General features: G+C 48.7%; 2 protein-coding genes across 5 annotated transcripts; one reads left to right on the top strand and one right to left on the bottom strand.

Annotated features, from left to right (window-relative positions):
- The first annotated feature begins 540 nt into the window (after positions 1-540).
- Positions 541-6,682, top strand: LOC100824020 (BTB/POZ domain-containing protein NPY4). 4 transcript variants are annotated; one of them, XM_010230701.3, is made up of 5 exons: positions 541-813; positions 1,754-2,504; positions 3,478-3,547; positions 4,296-5,456; positions 5,834-6,682. In XM_010230701.3, the coding sequence occupies exons 2-5, from the start codon at positions 2,443-2,445 to the stop codon at positions 6,356-6,358; spliced, it is 1,818 nt and encodes a 605-aa protein (XP_010229003.1). In that variant the 5' UTR covers positions 541-813; positions 1,754-2,442; the 3' UTR covers positions 6,359-6,682. The 4 variants fall into 4 exon arrangements, with proteins under 4 accessions (XP_010229003.1, XP_024313442.1, XP_024313441.1 ...); XM_024457674.1 differs by lacking the exon at positions 541-813 and adding an exon at positions 906-1,026; XM_024457673.1 differs by lacking the exon at positions 541-813 and adding an exon at positions 906-1,062.
- A 4,482-nt stretch (positions 6,683-11,164) lies between these two features.
- Positions 11,165-13,380, bottom strand: LOC100823710 (probable N-acetyltransferase HLS1). The gene is made up of 3 exons (XM_003558500.4): positions 12,869-13,380; positions 12,459-12,613; positions 11,165-12,345 (listed from the first exon to the last, which is right to left on the bottom strand). The coding sequence occupies exons 1-3, from the start codon at positions 13,031-13,033 to the stop codon at positions 11,466-11,468; spliced, it is 1,200 nt and encodes a 399-aa protein (XP_003558548.1). The 5' UTR covers positions 13,034-13,380; the 3' UTR covers positions 11,165-11,465.
- Positions 13,381-19,057: the final 5,677 nt, after the last annotated feature.

Here is a 19,057-nt window from a genome sequence, read left to right as displayed (position 1 = left end):
CGCATAACTTAAAAAATAAATTTATGTAACGCATAACTCAAAAAATAAAATGTGCGCAATGCATTCGTCAAAGGAAACATATGTAACGCGTGACTGAAGAAATAAAGTATGCAACACATTACTCAAAAGAAACGCATGTAACGCATAACTGAAAAATAATAGAGTATGCAACGCAATACTGAAAAAATAAAATACGACGATCCGTTACTCAGAGGAAACGTATGAAACGCACAACTGAGAAAATAAAGTATGCAACGCTTAACCGAAAAATAAAGTATGTAGCGCATAACTGAAAAAAATAAAGTATGCAAACGCCACTCTGAGGTTAGCGGGAGGCGTGGCGCGTGAGACAGGAGAGCGAGCAAAAACGAGGGGTGCACGCACAGAACGGAAGCCGGACCTTCATGATGAATGGAAGGAGAGGATGGGCTGCACATCCTACGCCTGTGCCGTAAAGACGAAGACCCATACTGTTCCATAAATACGCATATACTGTGTTGCCAAAAGAGCCGCTGAGAGAGAAAAAAGAAAAGGAAAAGCAAGGGCAGGGCACTCCTGCAGCAGGCGATCGAGAGAGCTTTCTATTCCCTCTCCTGTTGAAAGCAAAGCAGGACGACCCACGCACAGAGGCAGCTCCTGTGGGCACCGCGCAAACGAGCCAACCAACAAACAGAGAAAACCAAACAAGACCCAAAAGCGATCGCAGCCCCGGCTCCCTCAACTCAAAGCGCGAGGAGGCCGGCCGGCAGCTCCGCGCGCCCGCTGCTCCCTTGCCGCTCGCTGCTTGCTTCCCTTCCTTCTTGGACACTTGCGGTGAGCCTCTCTCCTTTCTTTCTCTCTTCGCTTTCGCTGTTGCTGACTGTTGCATCGTGAGAAAGAGAGCAGAGGACGGCGGTGGTGGTGTGGGTAGTATACTTGGGGAGAGGAGGCACGCAGCATCACTCGCTCCTGGCCTGGTGACCGCGCTGCCATTGGAGGGCGAGGAGAGGAAGGAGAAGGACACCTGCCTGCAACTGCAAGTGCAAGGTCACTCTCGCTTGATCGCTACTCGCTGGTGCTGAGGTTAATCGCCAAGCTCACTCTTTTTTTCCCACTTCCCAAGTCCCAACGAACAACACCAGCACGCGCGCGGAGTTTAGATACATAGACAGGGAGACACGGGCGCATGTGCTTGTGTTGCGTGCCTGCATCTGGGTTGCTGCACTCTTTCTTCTCCCAGGCTCCCAGCTGACCAGTTCTTGGGGAGAGGAAGAGGGGGTGGCTCCATTGCTCGGGGTGGGTCTCGCTCGCACTCGCACTGTTCCTCTTTCTCGGGTAACGGCTGATGCCTTGCCGCCCTTCGCTTTCTCTGCCTTTGTTCTTGCGATCTTTGCGCGCTTTCTCGTTGTTGGGTAGCCCACTGTTTTGTTTGTTGCCTTGCGCGTGTTGCTGCTATAAAATCTTGATCCCTCCACATGCTCCCTCATGCCCTGGGGCTTGACGCCTTTTTAATTCCTTTTCCATGCTCTTTTCCCCTCCCGTCGTCGATCTCGGCAAAGGAAAAAACTTCGAGATCTTGGCATCTTGATAAGATTCGCCCCACACGAGCACAGACCGGAGTGAGCAAGTGGTTACCGGTCGGTCTCTCCCATATTTGCTCCGCCCCCATCCACGCATTAGAAAAAGATGCTCAATGTCGACTCCTGCTCCGACGTTCTGCATTTTTTTACTAATTAAGATCACTAACCCCTGTTCTTCCCGTTGTTTTTCGCAGAGATTTGTAGCCGGATACGTGGTTTGGGGAATGCTGTGGGGAGGAATGTGGACCAGTTGTTTATTGTGATGGCGCGTTGGACACAAGATCCTGCGTGATTCTTGGTTTATCAAATCAAACGGTACCGGCCGGTGTGTGTGAGAGAGAGGAAATAGGTGGGGAGTTATACAAACAAATCTTGATCAGATCAAGGACAGGAGATTAACAAATAGCAGGAGGAGGTGGGTTTGTGTCAGCTTTGTGCTTTGTGGCCGGGTGTCCCTCCTGGTTCATTGCCCCCCCTTCCCCACAAGTACTCCTTATAGTTTACTCCTCCTGAAGCCGCTTGTGCTCCTCCCCGTCTCTCGCTCGCCTCACTGCCTACGCTAGCAGCAACAACTGCCCGCATAAGTAGGGGCTCCGGTGGAGTGTGCTCGAAGAACCCATCCTATTGTTTGGTTTTCTTTCTTCCCGTTGTACGAAGTATCTCCGCGCCGGGCAGGGCACGTTGCAATATTCCATCTCGCCGCCGCAGCCACCGGCCTAGGGGTGTCAAGTTGCTTCTGCGCCCTGTACTTGTGTCCTCTGGAGCCGTTGTTGCTGTTCGTGCCGTGGACAAATATGGGCTAGCACCGTTGTTTCTTCTTGTAGTACTGGTCTGGAGGACTGAGAAGCTGTGCATTTGATCGTGCTCTCTTGTTTGTTTCAAGATGAAGTTCATGAAGCTTGGCTCGAATCCGGATACCTTTCAGGATGATGGGAGTGAAGTCAGGTGATTGATCACTTCTCTTCCTCTGTTTCCTTCACCTTGTTTTGTGCATTTTTTATTTTATTTTTCTGCCTTATGATTAACATACCACGATCTTGCTGTTTATTACTTTTATGTTAGGACATGATCCCAACTGTTACCGGGGTTGTCTCAGTTTTCTTTAGTTCTACATTTCTGAAAGTGCTGTTCTTTATAGTCATTGGACCAAGGGGTCCCTAAAATGCTAGGAGAAACCAGGTTAAGGAACTATGGTTTGCCAGAGGGTCCAAACTGTCGAAAACTACTACTCTTTCTTTTATATTATCTTATGGTCATATGTTATGGGCAATATAGATTGTCATCCATGATATGTGCATTGTTTGTCCGTGGCATTCACACAAGTACCTTTAATATGAACTTAACCTCTTCATATTTAATATCGTTTACTTATGCCTTGGTTAGACCGAACTTATAAAGATTTGGTGAGTTGCTGTAAATATATAGCTGCTTGATTTAAAATACAGCTTAAAAGAAACCATAGTCTTGGAGTCTTGAACACACATAGTACACAACTACATAAATGGTTGAAGGGATGAGGGAGCTGAGAACTTGAAAGTGATATATGTGCAGAGTAGTTCTTTTTCGTTTAGTTTTTTTTTCAATGTGCTAAACTAAACCTGGATGCTGCTTTTGAGTTAAAGTTTCCTTATATGTTTATGAGACGAAGTGTATACTGTTATTTCTTGGTGCAATGGAATACATCCCTTTCAAAACTATGTGTAGATGAATAGTTTTCAATTTTCTATCCATTTGTGTATTACCGATCTCATGATTGGCCATATTTGTAAATATTCTCAATGCTAGATAGATAGACAAATCCATTTGTTGCAGAAAAAATGAAATATGAACTTAAGGTTATCTTGTCTGTCCAATATATCAAACCATTTTAGTTGCTTGTTCTTTTCTATTCTCTGATGAGAATTGTCTGTTCTTGCAGTATTGTGGAAAGTGAACTGGTGAGCGATATCACTGTTCGGATAGGGAGCACAAAGTTTTACCTTCACAAGGTAAGCATGCCCTTTCTTTTCGTTTTTTTTTGTGGACTGTTCTCACAAGCTTTATCACAGTAGAAATTACTTGTGCTTGAGAAGACCATGGCCCGCATGTTGTTTCACATTTGGTTACCAACATGCTCTCCTGTTTCCATCCTGAAAACCCTAACAAGAATAAGTGCTCTTTTTTTTTATCACATCATGTCTAGCAGTTTATTTGCTCTCGTAGTCTTTCAGGGAAGCAACTAGTATCAAATCTGCCCTTTAGGTGGATAGGTGCAATCTAGTCAGACAGCATGTCCAAAAAAGTCATGAAAAGTTTTTTCTTTTACGATATGGATGCAAGATTCGTCTCTTATGCCACAAAATCCTAAATTTAAATCAGCGCATAAAAAAATAAAAGGATAAATTCTGCTGTGAATAATTACTAAATGGTAGGATTTGCATTTGGTAATGTCCAAAACTCAATTTGTCATTTTTCCTTATCGATGCACATATTGGATTTGAATTTGAAGTTGTCACATAATTGATGAATATTGTTTCTATGTTGCCATGTTTTCAGTTTTTTTTCATGACTTTGGGTGTCCATGCTGCTAAATTGCATGGATTGCACGTAAAAGACAGATTTTCATACTAGTTGATCCCGTTGCAGTTCATGGTGCCGAGTTCTTACAATGCATTGTTCAACACTTGACCGTGCCGTTCTTTTTTCTCATGAACTATACAGCTATGCCTTTCTGATTTGTGTCTACCACCCATGCAGTTTCCACTTCTATCCAAGTGTGCTCGCTTTCAGAAGTTGATCCCAACTACCGGTGATGAAAATATTGAGGTCCCTATCCATGACATTCCTGGTGGCCCGAAGGCTTTTGAGATATGTGCCAAGTTCTGTTATGGCATTGTTGTCACACTGAATGCCTACAATGTCATTGCTTCCCGCTGTGCTGCGGAGTACTTGGAGATGAATGAAAATGTCGACAAGGGTAACCTCATCTACAAGATCGAGGTCTTCCTCAGCTCAAGCATATTCAGGAGTTGGAAAGACTCTATTATTGTTCTTGGGACAACAAAGGCTCATTTACCATGGTCAGAGGATCTTAAGCTGGTAAGCCACTGCATTGACTCCATTGCATCAAAAGCTTCTGCTGACACTTCCAAGGTTGAATGGTCATATACGTACAATCGCAAGAAGCTCCCAACAGAGAATGATCTTGATTTGCAATGGAATGGTGTCAAGAAGCAGCAGTCTGTGCCAAAGGATTGGTGGGTCGAGGATCTCACAGATCTTGACATTGATTCCTACAAGCAAATCATAACAGCAATCAAAACCAAGGGTATGGTACCGAAAGATGTTATTGGTGAGGCTATTAAAGCCTACACATACAAGAAGCTGCCCTCATTAAGCAAGGTTTCAATGATCCATGGTGATGCAAAGGTTCGAGCAATGCTAGTTACCATCACATGCTTGTTACCATCAGAGAAAGGTTCAGTCTCATGCAGCTTCCTGCTAAAGCTACTGAGGGCAGCAAATTTGCTTAAATGTGGAGAGATGTGCAGGAAAGAGCTGGTGAAGCGTATTGGGCGGCAACTGGATGAAGCTACTGTGTCAGATCTTCTGATTCCTACAGTGGACGGGGAGACCACTGTTTATGACATTGACATGATTCTTAGTATTGTTGAAGAGTATGTCAGGCAAGATAGCAAAAATGCTCAGAAACATAATGCTGCTGAAGTCAGTGGTCATATCCAAGCACCTAGTGCATCTATGAATACAGTAACAAAAGTTATTGATGGGTATCTCACCGAGGTTGCAAAGGACCCAAATACACCTGTCTTGAAGTTCATTAATCTTGCTGAAGCAGTTTCAGGCAACTCAAGGCTGATTCATGATGGGTTATATCGCGCAATCGACATGTATCTGAAGGTACTCTTACAACTACTAACAAAATGTCACAACTCAGCAGATGAATCTTGATTGCATACTGAAGCACTTTCTTATGCGTACTCCAGCATATGTTCCTATCGCTTGACTTGTTGCCTTTTTGTTTGGTTTATGAAACTCTTTTGAATCTACTGCTGCCATAGCACTTAATATATACATTTTTTTAGGGGGAAAAAGACCTACAGCAATTTATTAAAATTATAAAATTATGTACATGTGGAGAAAAATAAAAGAAAATCTATCTAAATGCTACAATCCAGTCACTTAATATATACATGCCATACAGAATCCCTTCTAATTTCTCTCATTTTTCAATGTGTTTCGTAGTAGTTTACATTTTCTCTTCCAATTTTGAGCAGGAGCACCCAAACGTAAGCAAGAGTGACAAAAAGAAGCTTTGCAGCCTCATGGACTGCAAGAAGTTGTCGCCCGACGCATGTGCTCATGCCGTGCAGAACGAGCGCCTTCCCCTGAGGACTGTGGTTCAGGTGCTATACCATGAGCAGACGAGGGCTTCTGCAGCAGCCACAATCCGAGCTGAGAGCATCTGCATCGGCTCCTACGAAAGCTCAAGGTCAGGCGCCACAACAAACACTGAAGATGAGTGGGATGGAGTCATGGCAGTGGAAGATCTCAGCCTGTCGAAGACAACAAAGGTACACACCGCCGGTACTAATGCAGAAAAGAGCCATGGTAGCAACAGGAGCACCAGCAGCAAGGTGAAAGGTGCCGCGACACCAAAGAAAGCTCTAGGGAAGATGTTGTCGAGCAAGGGTTTGACTGGGGAGCGAAGCAGCTCGGACTCATCCGATAGCGCCATCTTGCAGCGCCAGGAGCATCCAAAGAGGACTCCCTCCCGGAGCACAAAGCCAGCTGCCGCATAGTCCCCTGCATTTCACCAAAGAGAAGTGATCCTAGATTTTAGATGCTGTTGGTCTCTTCTTCTTCCTTACGAATGTTGCATAGAAGCAAGTAATGTTTTACAAGCCTGTAGGGGATGTCACAATGTGAGGTCTGCTTATAGGGCATCTTATTAGCATGTAGGCTTGCCATGAAACCTATGAGACTCTGGGTGCTACTGTAAGGTTTTATGTCATTCGCTCCTAGTGGTTTATAAGAAGTGTTAGAACCATAAGTGCTTTTGCCATTGTGAGCCTGTGACGACCTGATTTCAGATCACTACCAAGTTAAACTCAGTTTACCTTTCATCTTCGACGTGTTATCCTGAACTAAGGATAGAGATTATCGGAGGCATCTGCAGAGTTTGGTATACTAGCAAGATATTGTTTGGCTGGCAAAACTACAAGATGAAAAATATCCAAGACTCCAGGAATGTGACTGAAAGGCAACTGGACTCAACGATTTGCAGCCTTGCCTGTCTGTAATTTTATAGTGCTCAATTGCAATTCAAAATGACAAATAGGTCACGCTAAAAAAGGAATTACTCACTCTGCTCCATAATTCTTGTCTCAAATTGGACAAAAATGGATTTATCTATTCCTAAAATGTGCATATAGCGTTTCGTCCGCGGGAACGCGGGATGCCTCCACGGACGACGGCACAGGCCGCACCCGTGCCTTTGTGGGCTGGCCCCCTTTGAAACGGCCCACCTAACTTAACGCTATGGGCCTCATTTTATTCCCTGCTACTACGCTCCCCTCAAAAAGAAAAGGCTAGTACGCTACGCTGATCGGAGAGGTTACCCCCCGGCAATGGCGAGACCGCGCCGCGACAGTCGACCATCCAGAACAAATCCCCGGATGACGCGACAGGGAAGAATGCAGGAAGCTTCTAGCCAAAAACGGCGCTGCAGCATCTGATAAACGAACGGCTGGCATGAGGGCATCAGCCCGATCCAATTCAATACTTTCACAAGATCACGGCGGGTCGATGGGCTAACGAGAATTGTGCAGAACTTCATTTGGTGCGCTAATGCGCTGGTCGTTAATTCAGCCCTTTAGTCTTGCCTTCACCGGCTGTACTGAATAACAGGAGTGAAAGTGGTGACCGGTCAGAGATCGCCTCAAGACGCGTTGATCCGTGTCCGGCCAGCAAGCCAGTCAGTCCGGCAAAAAGGAGTTATTAGGCGTACCAGTCAGCGCGTCCGGCTCTCGTACGTGAACGACAGATTTAAGTGCTTGTTTCGTCAACTGCGGTTTGACCGGCCAGCAAACGGGACAAAGTGGTCACAGGTCAGATTGCATCCCTCCCTGCGTCTCGCGTGGATACTTGATCACGGGAGCTTTGTTTGACTGCCTTTCAGACGATCGCTACGCCGGTCTAGATTAAAAAGCAAAGTCAGTTACATTACGTGCGTACTCGCGGATAATAAACCGGATCACGCGATCGTGCCCGGGTTTAAGCCTGCGTCCACGGCTCGACTTGTTTTACGTGCGCCCGATCCCTGGAAACTGATGCTTCCAGGCAAACCTCATTTTCTCATCTCCCATTTGTTAAGATCTGATGGTCATCCTCATTTTCTCATCTCCCATTTGTTATCATTGGATTAAGATCCGATGGTTAACACATCGATTGCTCTCTAATTAAAAACATACGACTTCTCAATAGCAAAACGAAGTATATTAATCTCAAATTACTTACCTACCCGGCCGGCCCTCTCCCTTGCGTAAGAAACTTCCTATGCACAGATGCATCAGCTGATCACATACATGCATATCACGCCACCTACATCAATAGATTTGAGAGCTGACAAGACTCTCGACTTGACAGACCCGTCTGAGAGCTATCTAGCTAGCTTAATTAGCCAACCCTTATTTCGTTAAGCAAATATGTTGGACACTTACTAGAAACCGACCGACAAATCAAATCACAGCCCATCGTTCTTCTTCCTCTTCTTTTTGTGTTGCGAGGATCACATCCTAGAAACCGATGAGATCAAATCATAGCCCAGCTTTGTCAAAGCTCAAGAGTACATCAGTCATTCGAACAAATGAAGGGGCGTATGCTCAGTCGGTGATGTGAAACATAAATTTAACCTGTGCACCAATCGCTTGATAACAAATGACAAATCAAAGAGGTCGAAGCCGTCATGTTCATGCGTATTTCGATAGCTGTTTGGGGGTGCTAGGGTTCACAGGATGACCGAGCTACGATTTTAGGTGATGCTGATTTATGGCTTTCCCGGGCTGTGTGCATCGATTGATGCAGAAGTCGGGGACGTTTTCCCCTTTTCGAAAATAAACACTTTTGATGTTACTCTTTAAAACATTTGGAACACCTCTCGTCATCTCTTTCATCAGGCTTGTATTGGCTGTGTGCATCATTTTCATCAGAGGCCAATAACCTTTTCAGGGGGAAAATGAAAAAAGACCAAACTTTGCCACATCACTTGTTTGTGGCTAACTACTAGGTCTTCGGAAAATTCTGGTTATTGAACCCAATCAATATTGCCCCACAAAGAATTCAATAATATTTATTTAACTATGGCTATGAAATCACAATGTTTGAATCATGGGAAACCGAGATTGAAAAATAGTCTCGCTTTCTATTAGCACGTGAGTGGAGTGTTTAACAACTTGCATGTTAATATTTTTCAAGTTTGACCAAATTTATAAGAACATTTGCCAATACCAATACCTAGAACTTCAAACTAGTTTTATGAAATATGTCTATATATTTTATAGTTCATCCGTCTGAAAATAAGTGACTTAGATTTGACTAAATTTCAGACAGAGCGTACTATACTTACCTGGCATTGTAGATTTTATTATATTTTAAAAAAATAGTCAAATTTGAACAAGTTTGACTTAACAAACTTACTAAGACTTCTTACTTTTAGGAACAAACAAAGCAAATATAGGACACAATGAACCTCACGCATCTGTGGCTGGCCAGAAGTCCAAGCCCGTACCGGAGCAGGCAGCCCAGATGGGAAGAGCTCTTTTTTGGACAACAGTGCAAGAGCACATGTATTTCCCAAATCCATGTATATATGCATGCGCAACAGCTAGCAACCATGCAGCTGATATACAGATTTATATATATGCATGCATATCACGACCCACATGTACACTAGCACATGCATCGACCACACATCGACACATATGCACGCCCACCTAAGTAAAGTTGCACAAAATCGATCATTTCAAAATATTTCGGAGTGCATGTAATTAACGTGTTCTGATGCTTTGTCCAAGCATGATATACATTATATGTGCGTGTCTTGACATGACTAGGTGAAAGGGGAGAGGCACGAAAGTACATAGAAGTAGCTCGATCGATCGGTAGAAAATTTGACCGCTCGTACGTGATAATGTTGCTTGATCTTGGGTCATCTTGGATATTGCTGAAGTGGTGACGGATTGTCCACTTAATAAATCTCCGCCTGCTATATAAATCCTGTACGTGCAGCTTACGGCGCTACTTCCCTCTTGAGTCAATTCAAGACATGACATGCATATTGTTGCGGTAATTAAGTAATTAACCTCTTGTTCTAGGGTACCATCGTGGACTCGTGGTCGCCCAAAGATGTACTGTAATAAGTGGAGGCAAATAGGATCACCGATCGATCGACGCATGCACCACGACAAATCCAATCATTCCGTCCTTGCTACTTAGTCTGCATGCACACCACCACGACGGCACGAAGCAAAAGGCAATCAATACGGAGCTCGCGCGGCGGTACGGCCCGGCCGGCCGGCCGGGTGATTGCCATTTCCTGTTACACGACACCGCGGCGCTGCTAAATTCGTTTGCTTCTTTTGGACAACATTCACACCTACGTTAGGTAGCGCGCACACACACACACATGAGCTAGCCACATGACCACGCAGTGGCAGCAGTACAGTCGCCGCCGGCCCGCAGCAAGTGCATGGACAGTGCTTCGCGAGCGAGCTAATTAAGCTAGAGCTCGATCTGTCCGGCCGGTCAAAAGAACAAGGTACGCACAGTGAAGTGTCAGGAGCCCCCCATATGCCATTGCATCCCCATCAATTCATCATCCGGCGTCCTTGCCACAGTGCCGGAACTCTTTAAAAGGTACGGCGAGCGACACACGGCGCCGAGAGCCCATATATAGCTTGCTAGACGCCATAAATTGAGTTCTAGCGGTTGTGGTAGCATGTGTAAACGATTAAATTACTTTGAGTTCTAGCGGTTGGAGTATCTCTTGTCTTCCATATGCTTTACTCCACTTCCTCGTCTCAAAACACAAGACATATGCATGTAATTTTTGCCGTCCGCTATAATAAAAAAAATTAAATAGTCCCAAATCAATATAATAATATGAAAATATGTCAACAGATCTAGTGATTTTGATTAGACACTGTAAATACTATAAATTTAGCCATTTTTTAGAAGTTAACAAAAAGTGGAGTATACCGTGCGCTGTATTCTGAAACCGAGGGAGTACAGCACGTCCGGCAGGCCGGCAATATACCTCGCCCGATGTTCAAACCTGAAGCCCGGGCCCGGTCCGGCCTGAAACCCTGAAAATATGCCATTTAAGCATTAAAATAATTATTTCTGAAATAAATAATGATTTTTTATACCTATTTTTTCTAAAAGTACATGCTTTTGTCATTTCGGACTTTTTTCGGGCTTTCGGGCCGAGCTTGGGATTGGAAACAGAAGCCCGAGCCCGGCCCGAGACATCAGGCTTCGGGCCGGGCCAGACCACCATGCTCAGGTATAGCCGGCGACCACAGAGGACTAAAAACAGAGGAGAGATGTAAGGAGCGATAACTCAATGTGAGTAGTATCTAGGACTGCATGACGATATGTTCCATCTTTGCGTCCGCATCACACCTCTGTCTCGTCGATTCGATCGATTCCCAGCCTTCCCGATTCTACAAAAAGCAGTTCCTACAAAATCTCGACTACCAAAACTACCCATTGAAAAGAAGAACGAAGCTGCTAAATCCATCCAAAAAGGTTAAAAATACCAAAACGTCCCAAAGGCCAAAAAAATCTGAAGCCTAGCTCTAGCTCTAGCTCTAGTAGTCGTCGTCGTCCCGGTCGCTGCTGAGTCAATCACACCTCTCTGGGGTCCACGAAGATGGAGAGTCCAGGCGCCGACTTGGCCCAATCCCAGCCGTCCACGTCATCCTCGCCGCCCCACAGCCGCTTCATGCACCAGAGGTCCTCCGTGCAGGAGAGCCGGCGCCAGTGCGGCAGCCGGCGCCGTAGCGGGTCGCAGGCCGCCACCTCGACTGCCACGGCGGCAGCCCTGCCGCGCGCCATGTTGACGAACGACGCCAGCAGGGCCTTGGCCGCCAGCGGGGCTTCGTCCCCTTCGCCCGCGAGCCCGTACGCGAACCAGCCCGCGAAGGGGCGGAAGAAGTCCGGCACCGAGGGCACGCGCATCCACTTTGCGGCTCTGTCCAGCGCGCGGCTCGCCGCGGCCAGGGCGCGCCGGGCGCGCGACGCGCCGCGCATCTCCAGCCGGAACACGCCCCCGCAGTCCCACAGGCTCGCCACCGCCCACGACGCGGGCGGCGACGCCAGGAACTGCTCCACGCCCCGCCACTCGAACTTCTTGCTGGCGTCTTCGGCGCCTACGACGACGGCGAGGAAGGTGCCCAGGGAGAGCGTGTTTCCGAGCACGGCGCCGATGTCGGTGGGGAAGAACTCGACGTCGCGCGCGAACCGGCGGCGGTAGAGCTTCTCGGCGTCGAGCGCGTCCAGCGGGACCAGGGCCGTGACGCGGCGCGGCGGGCGCAGCCGGTGCGCGTGCACGGGGTGCACGAGGAGCGACGGCGTGCGGAACTTGGAGTACCCGAGCTTGGGCCCCGTGAAGAGCCGCAGCGAGGCCTCGTTGGACTTCTCCGTGGCCATGTACGCGTACTCGGCGCCCCTCAGCGCGAACCACTGCTCCAGCCGCCGCACCAGCTCCAGCGCGATGCCCATCCTCCTGCATGCATCCACGCGCCCATTAGTTAGTTCCTTTTGCTTCCACCACGCGCCGAATCAATGCCACAAATGTCACGGGCACGGGAAAGATGGATTGAATTCGATCTTAATTACCTGTGGGAAGGCGAGACGCGGAGGCCGAGAATGTAGCCGACGCTGGCGAAGGCGGGGGCGCAGCTCTGATGCTTGCCCGTGGCGACGGGCTTCACGGTGCCGCGGATGACGCCGACGATCCGGCGCCCGCCAGGCCCACCAGACGTCTCAGCTACCTTCACCATGTCCAAATCAACACAGTTCAAGGATTAAAGCAACCCACTAGCTACCACCAAAAAAGAGAATTGATCAAACGACGATATATACATCAACCGGCTCGATCGACGTCCAACTGTTTACTCAAGAACCAGCAAGCCGATGAAGCTTAACACATCGACCGTCGACATACGTATCCGCGCGCATTGATGCGGCTGCACAATACGTATATAATACAGAATTGCAGATAGATAGGCATGTATATTCGTACATACCAGCATGAGGTAGGCCGGCGAGTGGCGAATGCGGGCGACGGGGTCGCCGAGGAGATCGGCGTGGAGCGACATCCCGCCCGTCGGCCCGACCTCGCAGTCCCGATCGACGGCCTCCGTGCCCTCGCGGTCCGTCGAAGGGTCGTACTCCCGGATCAGCACCACCATCGCCTCCCAGTAACCGTATCTCTCCAGTTCTCCACTACGACTCTTCTATCAAATCCCCCAGTTGCACTCTGCGTGCGCTCGCGGGGGGGGGGGGGGGGGGGGGGGAGAAAGTGGCCGCCAATATATGCATACGCATGTAGCAGTTAGCACCACGTATATATAGGCGCCCGAAAGCTACTACTATACGCTGGCTAGTGGCTAGGCTAGCTAGCTCTCCCAGGGAGAGTCTCTCTTCTCATCGATCCTAGCTTTGGGCCTTCGCTATCTAACCATAATTGAAAACTGATGCGGATATCAGGGGTTTAAAGCTGTAACTCACGCGCTGATGGCCCCGGCCGGCCCGCTCTCTCCTGAATCATGTGTGTGGGGCAGCTCGAGGGGCAGGGGAAAAGGGGCGGCGTGTGTTGTTGTTGGTGTTGCTGCTGCGAGACTGGAAAAAAAAAAGGCAGAGGGAGACGATGGATCATCAGTCCGGCGGGCGAGAAGCGTATGACAAAGGGACCCAGAGACAAGAGACCCACCCGAATTGGCTGCTGACTGGCGGCTTAACTAATTGCCCTTTGGTTTTCTCTGAATCTTAACCGTGGCCCATCCAAGCCACTGAAGCCGACGGCCGGAGTGGAGTCCATAATTGGGGCGTAATTAGCTGCACATTAATTGGATCCTTTCCTCCGCAAAAATAATTTCTTTGGGGATAGTGGAAGAAAGAAAACTGCCCCTTTACACCTGGTTTACACGGTTAGGTTCGCGTGCTCCTTCGGTGATCACGAAAGACCGGCCAGCTTTTTAGTGGCGTTACATCACTAGCTAGCAACGGTCGGCTTTGCCAATGACGTCATTGGGGGAATTGGATTTCTGAGTCAAGCAGAAGAGAAGGCAAACATTTGCTATATCTCCCTGAACCCAACTCTCCAATTGTTAAAGTTATCCAGCAACTATGGAATATAGATTTTTGGCGAGCTGTACAAGCAGCCAACTTGTAGATCTTCCCAGGTGATTGGCCCTTTTGTTTTATCGATTTCGTGCCAACGCAGACACGGTTAGACTAAAAGCTGTGAGGCAGCACAGTGCAGACCACAAGCCCTTCCAGACGGTCTCTAAATAAAGCATGAGTTCCGCCAGGTTTTATACACGCAGCTTTCCTGCATGGTCTAAAATAGGTTTCTATGAGCTTTCTGTCTAGGTTTCGTCAGTTGATTCAGTATGAATGTGAAGTGATATGATCAGTCAATAAAAATGAAATCCCCACTAAAGATCGCCGTGGCGAATTTCGCAGATCGAGCCCTTGACCAGCACAGCACGTTTATTCTCGTCTCCGTGAAGGGACCACGAATTCTGATGCACATTCCGGACCGAAGGAGCAGACAAGGAGATCCTTCTTTTCTACTGCCTCCAAAAAGTAGCGGAAGTACTCCTGTCTGGAAGTGGATGGACCTAGATCACCGGAAATGAATTTTCAAAAAAAGAAAAGATCACCGGAAACGCATCGCTTCCTTCAATGGACGGAGTTGGAAAGGGAAAATGCTCTTCGATGGTTCTCCTGTCAAAACAGACAGACCGGGATCGCTGCTTGTCAGTTGTCACGGGGCTTCATTATTTTGCAGGACATCCCTATCCACTGCCGTTCGACCTCTTCCTCCTCGCCCCCTTTTTGTTGGCTAGCACAAGGGGAAAGAAAGGACGTGTGCGGCGAGCGAGGCCCGTGCCGTGGCGGCCGCCCAGAGCGCACCGCACCGGAACAAAGGAAGAATCTGATCCCCGCTGCGCCTGCGTTTATTATCTCAGGGCGGATTAATGGAACCGCCTTCTCGCCCGGTATGGACAGGATACGTATCCCATGCGGAAAACGACGTGGTATCGCCGCTTGGTGTACTTGGATTTTCAGTTTTCGGCTGCTGTTTCTCGGTCGCCGCGACGGCCTGGGTCTTGACGTCACATGGCGCTTCTCGTTGGAACGTAGTGGTCGATTTCCTTCACCTCTGAAAATATATACCGGTCGATTTTCGGGTGATCGATCCTTTCGTGGCGGCAGGCGGAGGATTTTTTACCGATCCAAGCCGTTCGCTCGTTAAATTCGTTGGTTGGCGTATATACATCCGGTGCAGATAATGCGCGCTCGCGACCGGCCGGCGGCGTCTCCGCCGTAGAAAAATAGTCATCGCCCCGCTGCTTTTAGCAAGTGGAAAGGCGAGCGGTGTCCGGTAGCGGTGGTCGAAGCGGGTTTCGGTGTGTGGCGGGGTTCAGTTCAATACATTTTGCGGCCGAGCACAAGCTGCTGGGTTCGAGCGGGCCCTTTCACGCGAGACTGAGAGTGAGACGCAAAAAGATCCGATCGAGCCCTAGCTGGGTCTTTTCTGCTTGACGGGCGGGTCGGGATATATGCAAATTGACGGCGAATTTTGCGAGCCGAAAATGAGCCGAGTCATCTGTTAACTTCACATTCCCTGGTCACCAGCTAGCACTACTGCGCTGGTATATATAAACCGAATGAGAAGAGGTCGTACGTTACACGGTTCAGCGCCGCCCGCCGCCGTTTCGGGTAACTGGCGGGCGGCCGATGAGGACGCGACGCCGGCCGAGACGTGCCGTGGTGGGCTCGATCCCGGCGGGAATATGCACGATCGTGTGCAATCAATTAAGGCGGGCGCATGTGTACATACATGACGGATATGCGTTATGGGGGCGGTACGGGGCTGTGCGGCAGGGCCCCTGGCTAGCTAGCAGCTATCCAACCTGTTTGCCGCCGTAGGCAGGGACCCCACGGCCGTTCGGTCCATCTGCATTTTGACTTGGCCGTTCTCGACTACTATACCTGAACTTGTTTTTCAAGTCTCCACCGGACTTGAACTTAGTTTTCAAGTCGCAACAAGCGAATTCTCCACTGGACGTTTTCGTTCAAGCCAGAGACTAACTACAGGACTACCACTGTACTGTATCGGTGCCTAGCTTGTTTCGTTCAGTTTACATACAGACGATCGAGCTGGCCGGGAAAAGAATCCAAAAGGAATTTGGTTCGAGTTAATCCACAACACGGACGGGCTGTGGTCGATCGTTCCGTGCCCACAAAATTTTTGTCGGGCAACAGCGAAAGGATCGAATCGACCAGGGGATAACAGAGAGAGAGGTCGAAGGCACTCGGATCCGATCATGCTCTGCCCTGACGGCAGGGGAATTAGCTAGCGAGGAGAGAGGTAGCCGCTTTACGTGTTGTACATTCTGACGGGGACGCACGCGGTTGTCGAGAAGGACCGCAGCCGACGGTGAAAGCAACGCCGTGGGCCGGGGGATCGACCGGAGCTGCCCGCGTCGCCGTCCACGACAACGGCCCGGTGTATATACATGCGACAACGACCCGGTGTTGTACGGCGACGACGCGCCGGGTGTATATACATGCTTGAATGCTTTGCTCCGCCCGTGGATCGATCGGCAAGATATGGAAGAGAACCTGACGCGGCGCGATGATATATGTATGTATGTCCGTGTGTCCTTGTTTGTTCTCACGCGAGCTACTTGCATTGCTGGCCATTATTTGCTGAGATGGACGGCCGTCCGTTGCATCGACACCACCGCAGCTCTGACCGAGTATTTTGTGCATGTATGCATACGGCGTGCCCGTTCGCTCGCTCGCTAGGGTAAACATTGCTTACGTGCACTGTGTGCTATCGTATACGTCATGCTGGAACCAAGGAGGATCATTCAGTTTTTATTACTCCCTGCCGCTTGCATTTCTGCGCTGTAAGTTTAACTACTGGATTTTAACTATAAACCGAGTCATCATATGGACCTCTTTTGGTCGTATTAATTCAGATTACGTAGGAGAGCGAGGCTGAGACCGGCCGGCCGGGAATCATGTGTTGTGGGTCTTTGGGCACATGAATCCAGGGGCTCCGCCGCCAACTCAGAAGGAAAACACAGCTTAGCCCCAGGGCTGCAAAAGGCAGGAAAACATCGCAGCACGCGCCTCGCTAGCCGCTCGCCCGGATGCCGGCCGGCCGGCTAGCTATAGCTGGTCCCGAGTACAACGCCTCGTGCATCAACTTCAATTCGCCATGCCGCGCGCCGCCCCCAGCTATAGCGCTACGTACCTACGTGTTCGGTCGACCGGCCGGCGATGCAATGGCTTCGCTCGCTCACTCATCATCAGGAGGCATCATGCATTAATTCATGCATGCATGCACGGTCCACAAGACAGGACGACCGGGACACGTGGCACCTGCTGCCACCTGCCACGTACGCAGCGATCCAGTTAAGCACGCCCCTGCCATGTGCTGCTAGCCACGAGCTGCTTGCTCTTCTCCACTGTTCTTCCGGGATCGAGCGAGCTGAGGCCCGTGCATGCTGCTGGACCGTACTGTTTACCATTTTCGGATAAGGATATTTCTCTCTTGCCACATGATGGATATGACATTATGACTAGACCAGTCCGTCACGGACAAGAGCATAGCGGCCGACCATGCAACCGCCCTCGCGCGCTTTCCAGGTGTCATTCGGTCTTCAGTCGGTTGCAAAAGGAAACAGAAACAACAGACACACGTTGCCGTCCGGGAAATCACTGCCGCTGTGCGATCCAGCCCATGCATGGAGTTCTGCTCTGACATCGCCATGTTCGACCGACCACCAGGTGTGAAGGCACTCCACGCTGTTCGGTTATGTTACTTCCCCGGGACAAAAGGGAAGCTGGCAGGGCAGCTGGCTCAATGGCCGAACGAACGACTTCAGCTATAACTGACGAGAGCAAACGAAGCATGCATGTTTCGGCTTCCGATCGACTTTATCTCCGTCCAGAATTGAACAACGCAGAAAGATGCGTGTTTTCTTAGTTGCGATTTCAAACGGCAAAGCTGGATTGGTAATGAAGGGACGAGTCAAAACTTTGCGGGTTCAAGAAAAGGTGGCCTAGTGTATATATGTCCAAGCGTTTCTTTGTCCAGATTTGTGTTTCTCTGAAGAAAGAGAGCTTGGATCGAGTGCTGCAGTCTCCTCGAGTGCACGGAAGTGGGTGGATCAGAGCCTGGTATAATGTGCAGATATAGGTCATGATTGAAGTCGCGACTTGTTGGATCGTGCAGACCATCAGAGTGTAAATCCAGAAGAACGCGGGAAGAGTTGACCGGTGGTGGTCTTCGGAACCCACGTTGGCATCTGCATGGCAGAAACAAGACTTCAGGCTTTTGAACAGTAACAAGAGTTTAACCTTGACGTTTACCATTCGAAATTTAAAAACTTCGCGTTCCACCCAAACGAGAAGAAACTGGGAGGGGGGGATTCGAGCGGCAAAATGCAAAAGTTAGAATCGAGAAAGCTAATAATTCAGAAGTTGGTGTCTGCACGGTGCAACGATTTGATTTTTTTTCTTTTAGCGGAACCTGTCTGCAACGATCAAACCCAACGAATAAAGCCCAATCCAAAAAGAAGGCGCGGCCCGTGGTTGGTCGTCCACTCTTTCGTCCGTCCGTCCATGCAAACGGAACCAAGATCCAACCCATCTATATCTCGCCTTCCAAGTTCTTGAAGAGCTTTCGGCCGAGAACAAAGACTATTGGGCCAAAAGGCGCCAAGCCTGCTTGCCAAACATCGCATCATTGAGGCCAGCCTGACAGTACACATGCCTCGTTTTTCCGATGATCCACTCCACCAGAATTTTGACATTTCTTTGAGAGAAGGTTTTTTGGCTAAAAAAACAGAAATTTGACATGGTTGTCGTTAATTTGGGCACAATCTTTTTTTTCCGGGTAATTTGGGCACAACCTTTTAGTGAGTTTAAAGCAACTTTGGGAGTGTCTATTTCTCAGTTGATGGTCATAGCCATTCGATTAAGATTTTTCCTTATTTGTGTTTGCACTAATCTTACACGAATCCTAATGATTGAATCAGATGGTTGATAGCATCGGCTTAGAAATAGTTATTAATTTCTCGGTCGCCTTAAAAATAGCAAAAAAAAATGCGTGGAACTCATAGAGTAGGTTAGTAAATAATGTGCAGCGGAGGTTGTTCTCTGTTTTTCTGACCATTTTCTGTAGCTGA

Source organism: Brachypodium distachyon, chromosome 1 (genome assembly GCF_000005505.3).
Source record: "Brachypodium distachyon strain Bd21 chromosome 1, Brachypodium_distachyon_v3.0, whole genome shotgun sequence".
NCBI classification, from domain to species: Eukaryota; Viridiplantae; Streptophyta; class Magnoliopsida; order Poales; family Poaceae; genus Brachypodium; species Brachypodium distachyon.
This window is presented reverse-complemented; position numbering and strand designations above follow the sequence as displayed.

Coding starts and splice junctions, on each gene's coding strand:
- LOC100824020 (XM_010230701.3), top strand. CDS start 2,443: ATGAAGTTCATGAAGCTTGGCTCGAATCCGGATACCTTTCAGGATGAT. Junction 3,548..4,295: donor CAAAGTTTTACCTTCACAAG/GTAAGCATGCCC, acceptor CCACCCATGCAG/TTTCCACTTCTATCCAAGTG. Junction 5,457..5,833: donor CAATCGACATGTATCTGAAG/GTACTCTTACAA, acceptor AATTTTGAGCAG/GAGCACCCAAACGTAAGCAA.
- LOC100823710 (XM_003558500.4), bottom strand. CDS start 13,033: ATGGTGGTGCTGATCCGGGAGTACGACCCTTCGACGGACCGCGAGGGC. Junction 12,614..12,868: donor CGCCGGCCTACCTCATGCTG/GTATGTACGAAT, acceptor GACATGGTGAAG/GTAGCTGAGACGTCTGGTGG. Junction 12,346..12,458: donor CGCGTCTCGCCTTCCCACAG/GTAATTAAGATC, acceptor GGATGCATGCAG/GAGGATGGGCATCGCGCTGG.